The sequence below is a fragment of the Limulus polyphemus genome, unplaced genomic scaffold (assembly GCF_000517525.1).
Source record: "Limulus polyphemus unplaced genomic scaffold, Limulus_polyphemus-2.1.2 Scaffold1506, whole genome shotgun sequence".
Lineage (NCBI taxonomy): Eukaryota > Metazoa > Arthropoda > Merostomata > Xiphosura > Limulidae > Limulus > Limulus polyphemus.
Window position 1 is genome coordinate 247,148 of NW_013667116.1, and position 11,286 is coordinate 258,433.

At 35.7% G+C, this 11,286-nt stretch overlaps 1 protein-coding gene across 1 annotated transcript; it reads left to right on the top strand.

Annotated features, from left to right (window-relative positions):
* The first annotated feature begins 4,701 nt into the window (after window positions 1-4,701).
* Window positions 4,702-7,473, top strand: LOC111086873. The gene is made up of 2 exons (XM_022391481.1): window positions 4,702-4,783; window positions 6,253-7,473. The coding sequence occupies exons 1-2, from the start codon at window positions 4,775-4,777 to the stop codon at window positions 7,078-7,080; spliced, it is 837 nt and encodes a 278-aa protein (XP_022247189.1). The 5' UTR covers window positions 4,702-4,774; the 3' UTR covers window positions 7,081-7,473.
* Window positions 7,474-11,286: the final 3,813 nt, after the last annotated feature.

Sequence of the window (11,286 nt, forward strand, 5' to 3'; positions counted from 1 at the left end):
AGCTTTCGGCTGTATGCATTCAGTTAATCCTGAAGAAGTCTGGATCTCGACTGTGTGCATTCAGATGAGCCTGAAGAAGGCTGCCGTTTGTTTGTGTGCATTCAGTTGAACCCGAAGAAGGCTGTAGTTTGGCTGTATGTGCTTGGTTGAGTCTGAAGAAGGCTCCATCTCGGGTTTTTGCATTCACTTGAGTCCGAAGAAGGCTGTAAGTCCCAGCTGATATTTTTTATTTGATGTCAAACTAAAAACTACACAAACGCAGAGATTGAGCTTCGGAATGTAACGTTAAAACTCTCAAGCTTACTTCTGAAACTCTAGAGGGGCGTTGGTTGTTTAATTTGTTTAGAGCAAAGCCACACTGGGCTATCCGCTGTGTCTACCGCGGGGAATCGAACCCTGGATTTTAACGTTGTAAGTCCGTAGACTTACCGCTCATCTACCGGGGGACATCTTACACATGAATATATATAAAAAGACTGAGTTTTCTTTGTAGCCTTCTTTCTTCTCAATTCTTTAACACTTTATGAAACTGGAAGAATATACCATATTTGAAACTATTTTTTAAAGACATCAGGCAGCGAAATAAACAGGAATGCGAAAGAGGCTATAAGCTGTTACTTAGAATTACAAAGTATATAAAAATATACAAGGGGAAATACCTTTTAATTTCAAAATAATAATAGTCTGTGTATTTTACAAACAAACATTTCTAAGAATTACATTATAATTTAATCTCTAAATAATCTTATAAAGCTTTAATTCAAATTCAACAGAGAATAATGAACAAACAAAAAGATTTGTATTCCAAAAATCATAACGAATAAAAGATCAGTTGTATAATAGCCACGCAAAGAAAGGGTAACTTATCGCATTTATGAAAGAAAATATGATTTTAACATACTCGATAATGTCGGCGAATTTATCATTCAGTAGTATAACAAGTAATAAAAAACATTTTATAAATATATGACTTTAACATACTCGATAATATCGGCGAATTTATTAATCAGTAGTATAACAAGTAATAAAAAAAACATTTTATAAATATAAAATGATTTAGGAATGGCAGTGTCAAAAAGAATGCAAACTAGAAAGAGGGATGATACAGCTATACGTAGATCATCCCTACATGACTTTCAATATTAAAATTTAATGCTACACTATAAAATGCACGAGTACAAATGATCACGAGATCTGTCAATTCGACTGACCTCGTAGCGATAGCCTGTGATAATCAAGACATGTTTTGACTCAACGTGGTTTTCCTTGTACGTAAGTCCTAGGCTCTTAGTTACATTACATTGATGCCTGCCCTGATATGACCATGATATTATGATAAACAAACTGTGTATCAACAGTCAGGAATACATAACTTCCAAATGCAGTATTATTAAAGTCAAGTATGCATTTTACAGTGTAACATTGAATTGTAATATTGAAAGTCATGTAGAGATGATCTATGTATAGCTGTATCATCCTTATATTCTTGCTTATATTACTTTTGGCACTGCTATTCATACATCATTTTACATTTACAAAATGTTTTTATTACTTACTATACTACTGACGTTTTTTCCCCTGACCGAAAGTTAGTGTCTTATATGAATGTGTAGTAATAAAATTTAATATGTGTTCTGATTTTTTCACCCTTCATTTCATACATAATATAGGGGTTGTCTCCCTAAAGACACCGACTGTATAGTGTACAAAGCATTGAGTATTTTAAATGTTTCAGTCATCTAATGTTCATTTATTATTGGTTGGTAATTCCTGTTTCACCTTGTAATTAGTTTTAAGAGGAACACCAGATTTCTGTAAAAAAGCTAATTTTAAGGGGGGAATGATAACATCGTTAACGCTAGAATTATGATTTTTTAAAATTACTACTAGTTATTACGATGACATCTTGCACTGCTCAGAAACACAGAGTAGACTTAGGTTCAAACTGACGTTAGTGATAAAGTAGTTGTATAGTTATCTCAACTGAAACAAGAAGAAGAAAGATGAACAATCTGGTGGGTTGGTCACTTTCTGGTTTGGTATCTTAGCGATGGTTTCTTGCCTTGTTGTGTAGAGAAATAAATGAAAATGAGTGATAATCATATTTTAAAGTAAAACTTTCTGTCATTGTTGATTTTGTAGCGTGCATATTTGTATTATACCTATTGAGTACCTTGACCATCCCTACGTACAGAGTCTATCGACTCTATAGTATCATCATACAGATAAAAGTTAACTTGTGGATGGAAGATAAAGATTATTGGCTTTAGTGAGCTCGATGTCCACTGGTGGGACAGCGCTAACGTTACGGAATTACAACGCTAAAGTCCGGGGTTCGATTCCCCGCGACGGACACTGCAAATAGCTCAATGAACCTTTGCTCAAAACACAAACAATTGAGCTAGATAAATGATATAGTTTAGATAAAAAAAATATTAAAATTATTTAATCGTTAACAGAGTTTGACAATGTTTATCAAGATCAACATTTAAAATAACAAGCAAGTGAATAAGAGGATTTAACTTTTCAAGGCTAAAAATATATATTTGACCATTATTTTAGTTTTAATCTTATAAATTGAAAAAACTTGAAACATGAGATTTAAAAAATATAATTTATGCAATATTGTTTTTTTTCCCTGATCTCTTAGAATTAACTGATAAATTTTTTTCCTGTTTAAATCATTGTATTGTGAAAAGGGAATATCATTCTAACTGATCAATAGCCCTGAAAAATAATAAGCATATTGTACAGAGAAAGTATGGTATGTTCTAAGGTAACACAATTCTAAGTCACAAACGAAAGACGTTTCATTGATAACTTAGGAATAACTTCAATCAACTAACCTGCTAGGCCCGGCATGGCCAGGTGGATAAGGCGGTCGACTCGCAATCTGAGGGTCGCGGGTTCGAATCCCCGTCACACCAAACATGCTCGCCCTTTCAGCCGTGGGGGCGTTATAATGTGACGGTCAATCCCACTATTCGTTGGTAAAAGAGTAGCCCAGAGTTGGCGGTGGGTGGTGATGACTAGCTGTCTTCCCTGTAGTCTTACACTGCTAAATTAGGGACGGCTAGCGCAGATAGCCCTCGTGTAGCTTGGCGCGAAATTCAAAAACAAACAAACAAACTAACCTGCCCGAACCTCGTGAGATAGAAATTACAGACGAAAATGTCAATAACTGATAAATTAATGCATTCTAATCATTACGAGATTTTGTTTTTACCACAGGGCATACTCCTGGTTAGCCACGTGTGTTAAATTTGTTAACTTGTGTTCTGGGTTGATTTTTATTTCTAATACATATATGCCCCCTCCAGCGTCTCATCGGTAAGACTGTAGGCATATAACGCTAAAAACCTGGTTCGATGCTTGTGATGGACACATTGTGTAGCATTATGTTTAACAATAAACAAAGAAACCTGACATATGTAAGCATTTTTTTATCATAAGTTATTGGTAAATCTTCGTTTTTAATTCTTACACGAACTCTATGAGTAAAAACTATTAGAAACATATATTCTGGAGTTACATGTAAACAACAACAACAAATTGATGCAGAAAAATATGTTTAGTCAAACCTTAGTTGTCTAAATAGAAAAAACTTTGATGAAATAATGAGTACACAGAAATTGTAAAGAGAAGATTTACTATTTGTAAGTTTTTTTTTACTCCAACTAAATGGAGACGCAATTACTCTGAATAACACTTTTCTGCATTTATTATTTATTTTGCTTTTTTACAGATATCTGTATAAAATGTTTTTGGAACAACTGTATCACCATTTTTGAATATATGATATTTTTATTTTGGTTTAGGTGGATTAGGTTTCAAATGATATATATATGTGTGTGTGTGTGTATATTACTGAATAAAATGAATAGATAGATACATTGATGTGAATTAATACGCAAGTATATGTAAAATTATAGATTGGGAGATGTCTTGGTAGATAAATAAATATATAGAAAAATAAGTCAACAGACAGATATAGGTAGACCCTAATGAACTATGTAGACGAAACAGACAAATCGCTCTGCAGATTGAGAGGCAAACAAATAACTATAGACCGATAAAAATTATGTTTCAAAATTTCGTGCGAAGCTAGACAAAGGCTAACTGCGATATAGTAGTCCCTAATATTAAACTAATAAACTAGAGGGACTCCGCGAATAGTGGGAATTGACTATCAGGTTTATTGCGCATCCACAACCCATAAGAATGCGGAGCACGTTTTTGCGGCGAAGGGTTGCGGACTATAAGCCCTTGGATTTACAGTTTTGACATGCAAACTATTAGGCCATGCCCGACCCTCAGTTGTAAGAGAGAGAGACAAGAATACGAAATTGGAATGTTAACAAATATCTTGTTAAAAGAAAGTCAGGAAAAGAGATTTATCAAAACTCGTATTTTAAAGTGACACTAGGTAGCTTTTGTGAAGAGTAAGATTTGAGGCAAGGTCAACCAGAAGGAGTCGAATACCTGAAGTCAAGAAGATATCTACTTCGACCTAGATAGATTATTATCAATGTCATCCTTGTTCGTTCGGCTGATGCTCTCGACCAATGATTGCAGCTGGCACATGTTTAACTTTCTATACTTATTCCTAAATCACGACCAAATAAGATAAAAAAGGAAGATCGATTCTTTCGTCACGTAGCTTGTGATGTTATAAAAACAATAAGGATGAGTATAAAAGTTGAGAAAATCAATCAGTTTCCCCATCCATCTTGAGATCAAGTTGGGAGAAGCACCTGATTCACAGACAACAACCATGAAGTTTGTAAGTATTGGTTTTGTTACTTTGTCACTAAAGGAACATCATAATTATTTTCAACAAAGTGAAACTTTAATTTGTTACAAGAAAATGTTCACATTTATCGAAAATTATTAGTAGGGAGTGGCAATTAAATTTTTCATTTTCTGATCTGCCCATAAAGATACTTTTAAAAAGATAGCATAGAATTCAATGTCAATCTGGTTACAATGTCTAAATGTCCCTGAATTTCATCTTTCATAGCCGCAAAAGATGTCTAACTGTCCCCAAATATCATTTTCCATAGCCACAGAAGATGTCTAACTGTCCCCAAATATCATTTTTCATAGCCACAGAAGATGTCTAACTGTCCCCAAATATCATTTTTCATAGCCACAGAATATGTCTAATTGTCCCTAAATATTATATTTCATAGCCACGGATAACTGTCCCTGAATATAATCTTTTATAGTCCCAGAAGATGTTTAACTGTCCTTAAATATTATATTTCATAGCCACAGAAGATGTCTGTCCCTAAATATCATCTTTTATAGTCCCAGAATATGTCTAACTGTCCCTGAATATCATCTTTCATAACCACGGAAGATGTCTAACTGTCCCTGAATATCACCTTGCATAGCCGCAAAAGATGTCTAACTGTCCCTGAATATAATCTTTCATGGCCACAGAAGGTGTCTAACTGTCCCTGAATATCATCTTTCATGGCCACAGAAGATGTCTAACTGTCCCTAAATATTATATTTCATAGCCACAGAAGATGTCTAACTGTCCCTAAATATAATTTTTATAGTCTCAGAAGATGTCTAACTGTCCCCGAATATAATCTTTCATAGCCACAAATAATGTCTAACAGTCTCCGAATATCATATTTCACAGCCACAGAAAAGATATGCTATCATTCTGAAATGTGCAGAAAGCTAGTGATTTTCTTTGAATTGTTCCAATTCACAGCTCACTATTTGAAGGTTCTTCTTCCCAAATTACTTACAGTCTGAAGAGTAATTTGAAGGATGTGGGCATATTTGATAACATTACATGTAGAAGCACGTAACATTACATACAGATATACAGTGTTTGCTTGGCAATAAAGTTAGAAAAAAGTGTCTTTACTCTCAAGATAAAAACAGTAAAAACTTTTACTTCAACCAACGTTTCGTCATTGAGCTTCATCAGCCCTGATAAAGCCACAATAGCAAAACTTCGACTGAAATAAAAAGGTGTATTATTATTACTATCTAGAAAGTCAAAATTTTGTTTCCTGACATTATTGCCAAAATGTCTAAATCCCTCCGGTACGCACTACAAGTTTTATTTGTGTGTATGTAGTATGGAAAGTGAAAATCGTTTTATTGAAGCATAGAAACTGGTTGATTTGTAGTCAAACACTGATAAGTATAAGATCATTCGATGTTATACGAAGATGCTGGTGCTTGTAAAAATAACGTTTTCTCTCTCTCCCTCGAATCTTTCTACAGCTTTTCGTTTTGCCTTTGTTTTTTGCTGCCTCCATCGCAGAGATGTTACTGAACTTCGACCCAGAGAAGGGTACCTTCATGTACGCCACTGGAGACGAAGGTAAACACACACGAGATGAGACCCGGGAATCAGACGGCTCAGTGACTGGCATGTACAGTTATATGGATCCTAATGGCAACCTCCGTGAAGTCCGCTACCGAGCTGGAACCAAGGGTTTCCAACCCGAAGGCGACATCAGCGTGGACAAGAAGACTTCCGTGGAAGCCGCTAGGCTGGCTGCCATGGCCCCTAAAGCCCCTAAGATGCCAGCAGTCCCAGAAACTCCCAAGGTTGTTGAAACTCCCATTGTTCCAAAAGTTGCTGAAGTGCCAGACATGCTGTTCAACTTCGACCCAGAGAAGGGTACCTTCATGTACGCCACTGGAGACGAAGGTAAACACACACGAGATGAGACCCGGGAATCAGACGGCTCAGTGACTGGCATGTACAGTTATATGGATCCTAACGGCAACCTCCGTGAAGTCCGCTACCGAGCTGGAACCAAGGGTTTCCAACCCGAAGGCGACATCAGCGTGGACAAGAAGACTTCTGAGGAAGCCGCTAGAATTGCTGCAATGGCTCCAAAGGCTCCTGAGGTTCCCAAAGTACCTTCTGTTCCTGAGGCTCCTGTGTCAGCTGAAATTCCCGATGCTTACAAAATCCCATTCTTGCCTTATTCCCCTTTCTTCCCACGTCCCTTTGCTCCTCATTACAATCCCTTGTTAAACCACTTTTCTCTGCCCCTGGTTTACAACCGTCTGCTTACTCCTCAATTCAAACTAGCCTAAAAGTAATAATTTGCCAAATGACAGAACGACTCAAAATATTGCATTTCATTAAGTAATGGAGACTTTCTGGTGTATTTACGTGTTGTTAAGCCTTGTTCAGAGTTTGTAATTCTCCTTATTCGTGACATAGTAGATAAACCGACCGTCACGGCCCTACTAAATTAACATGTTGAACGACTGCATCATCCTAAGTCAAATGATGATGTTTCAATTTTAACTTCTCCTCTTCATATCTGTATCTTTTATCAAGTATGAGAACATCATTGTGTTATTTGTTTCACAAAAGAAAAGACAGTTTTTGATACATCAAACTTGCTGCTCTCCTTTGATATAATTCCTACTTCTTATGTAATTCTAGCTAGATGCTTATTGAAAAATAGAATACAAATCTTGTTTATACTTTGGTCTGCTTGTTTTCTTTTATTTATTAACTTACACTTACTCTCTAGGAGTCCATGTTAAACGCTACATTTCACTTTCACCAGACGTATATGTTTACTCTGCAGCCTATCACAACCCCAGTTTCAGAGTACCTTTATACTGAAAAAATAATATTTCTTCTGACGTGCATATCCCCCTCCCAAGAAATACTAACTGTTACTGTTCGCATGCACAAATTAAATATTATTGTTAATCTGGTACTGTTAGAATTCACGTAATAAATGCCATTGTTAATCTGGCACTGTTAGAGTACACGAAATAAAGGCTATTGTTAATCTGGCACTGTTAAAGTACACGAAATAAAGTCTATTATTAATCCGGCACTGTTAGAGTACACGAAATAAAGGCTATTGTTAATCTGGCACTGTTAAAGTACACGAAATAAAGTCTATTATTAATCTGGCACTGTTAGAGTACACGAAATAAAGGCTATTGTTAATCTGGCACTGTTAGAGTACACGAAATAAAGGCTATTGTTAATCTGGCACTGTTAGAGTACACGAAATAAAGTCTATTATTAATCTGGCACTGTTAGAGTACACGAAATAAAGTCTATTATTAATCTGGCACTGTTAGAATACACGAAATAAATACTAGTGCTAAACCATAGAAGTCAGTACAAGATCCTCAGTAAAGATTAATACAATAACAAAGGACAGGAATCCAAATCAATAAATAAAGATATGTATATTTGTTTGTTTGAAGTTAAGCACAAAGCTACAAAACGGGTTATCTGTGATCTGCCTACCACGGGTATCGAAACCCGATTTCTAGCATTGTAAGTCTGCAGATATACATGAAGATATATATAGCCACAAACCATAACTAAAAGCGTTCATATCTAAACTACATTTCTGTTCACTTTCCCCATCGTGTGGTATTTTACTAAATTCTACAAATTATGACTTAAACATTCGATGTTGTGATGTAATTGGCTAGTTCAAGTTTGTGCAATAAAATTGAATAATCAATAGTTTACTTTGTAGAGAGAGAGAGAAGGTCGAATAATAAAAACAAGCTGTTACAAAAAAGTAGAAAGTTCGTACCTATTTTTGTTAAATACGTATTCATATAGTTACATAAGCTGTTGCAGGGCCCGGCATGGCCAGGTGGTTAGGGTCGCGGGTTCGAATCCCTGTCAAACCAAAAAAAAAACATGCTCGCCCTTTCAGGCGTGTGACGGTCAATCCCACTATTCGTTGGTAAAAGAGTAGCCCAAGAGTTGGCGGTGGTTGGTATTGACCAGCTGCCTTCCCTTTAGTCTTACACTGCTAAATTAGGGACGGCTAGCGCAGATAGCCCTAGTGTAGCTTTGCGCGTAATTCAAAAACAAACAAACAAACAAGCTGTTACATATACAGTTGTTGAATTAGGAGAATATTTAATCAAACTTAATACTACTTTTCTTTTGCAAATACAATAATTTTCAGCAAATCATGGCGCACTCCTCCATATTCTGAAAGACAGATTTTGTAGGAAGCATAATAATTACATTTCATTAAAAACAAGGATTAGTGCACAGACTCTAATCGTGGCACCGAATTCTTAAAAAAAGGACTCATTTAAGAACAAGCAGAGACTGTAAAACCACTGAGTTTTGCATTGACTTCTTTAAACAAAAATAACTTCTTTACAAATGAGAAAAGACTGCACAATGCTTTAGCCTTGTGGCGGCTGCTTTAAAAAACAACAACAACAAACAAATAGTGCAAATAAGATGGCATTACACAAACTCTAAGTCTTCCAACGACTTCTTTAAAAATATCAATCTATTATAAATACGAGTTGTTTGTTTGTAATGAAGCACAAAGCTACACAATGGGCTATCTACGCTCTGCCCACCACGGGTATCGAAATCCGATTTCTAGCTTTGTAAGTCCGCAGACGTACCGCTGTGCTACTGGGGGTGGGGGCGGGAATACAGCTAAGTTCTTGAAATAAACACAAGTAGAGGGATGGTTCAAACTATGGCACGAAATGTTCGTCAAAAATGTTTCTCTCTTCCACATTACTTTAAAACATTTTATTTTAATATTTTAACTAAGCCGCCATAACTGTAATTACTTATTTATAAAAGAGGAACAAGTTGATTGGTTATTCCTTGCTTCCGACCAAAATAATCCCATATGTTTCGTATATACACACAGACAGAGATTTGAAACGAAGTTCTCCCTATTTGTCACAACTTAGTTTCACTGTAAACATCCTGTGTATTAAAAGACAAGTAAAAATATTAAACCGAATTACCAGGAAAATTAATGTAAATAATTATACTCACTATCTTCTGCTTGATATTTGTAACTTCTGGAAAGAATGTGCGTGATGTTAAGCCTAGTCAACTTGCTCGAGAAGGGTCAACGTACTACTTGCTTGATAATTTCGTTCCACCATTGCCCGCTCCCCCCATCCCTTCTCCATACTTCCCTCTAAACCTGGCGTGAACAACTTTTATTCGACAATAACTTCTAGAGAATGAACGTTCGAAAATTTAGTAGTTTTTAGGGTAGTATTCCATACACAAGGAGTATATATTTTTTGTTTGTTATCCTAGCGCACGGAAGACGTTTAGGAAAAGTAAAAAAAGTTTCAAAAGGACACTTTCTTTCGAAAAAAAGCAAAATTGAATAGTTATTTATTTGTCTTTTTAAGTAACAAATGCAAAACTGCACGTGATACTGATTCTTCCAGCTATTAGAGGGATGTGAGGCTTGGTAATAGTTATTGTAAGTTGTTCTTTTAATATTGTATTTTTTTGCTTTGATTGAGACAAAATGGCATTTCACTGTTTCAGATATTTTACCTAATTTTCAACTGTTCCTTACAGCTTTATATGCCCTGGTGGCTCAGCGAGGCTGGAACCCTCTGGTGGACACATTACATATATTCCACTGAGCAGTTCTATGCTTAAAAAACAAAACAATTTTACGGCCTTATGTTTACATCAAGGGTATATTACAGATGTCTTATAAGATATTTATATTAAAAAAATCTAACTTAGCTTGAATTTTATTCTCATTTAAGTTTAGTGTCGTAAGAAAAGTAATGCGCCACTGAAGTAGCAATCTTACAGCCAGTCTGTCAGTGGTGTATCATTTCCAGAGTAAACTATGTTTTAAAAAATAAATGACTGTCCCATTCAAGTCTTTTAGTTTAGATATTCAGAAAAGGATTACAGGAGAATGCGTTCTATGTATTTTTTAGCGCAAAGCTACACAAGGGGTTATTTTCACTGTACCCACCACAGGGATCGAGCTCCGAATTTTAGTATTATAAATCATCTTTGACTTGTCGCTGAAATTACAATCCTTACCTTATGATAAAATGCAAAAAAAATTCTAATTTACTAAAACTCTAGAATAACTTATCTTATGCGTAGACATACAAAACACGTGAAATTTCGAACTGGCAAATTGAATTAACTTTTTTCCTCAATATGTAATCACGCATATACGCGGGGGGGGGGGATGACCGAGGAGGTTCGCCGAAGCCCCTTATTTTTTTTTTACTTTAAATTGGATGTTTGTGGATTTTATGGGAACAGACCATGCAATTGTTTAATCTATATTTAATGTAAGATTGATTCCAGATTTAATCTTATAGCACCTATTTTTTCTGAGGAGCATGCCTCTAGACCCTCTGTGGCTGTAGCATGCTTCGCACAACATGTGTTGTTTTTGATCTCACAAATTAGAACCCCCCCCTTTAAAACATTCTGCGTATGGGTCTGGTGATAATTCCTAATTACATTTTCTCAGTTACCTTTTT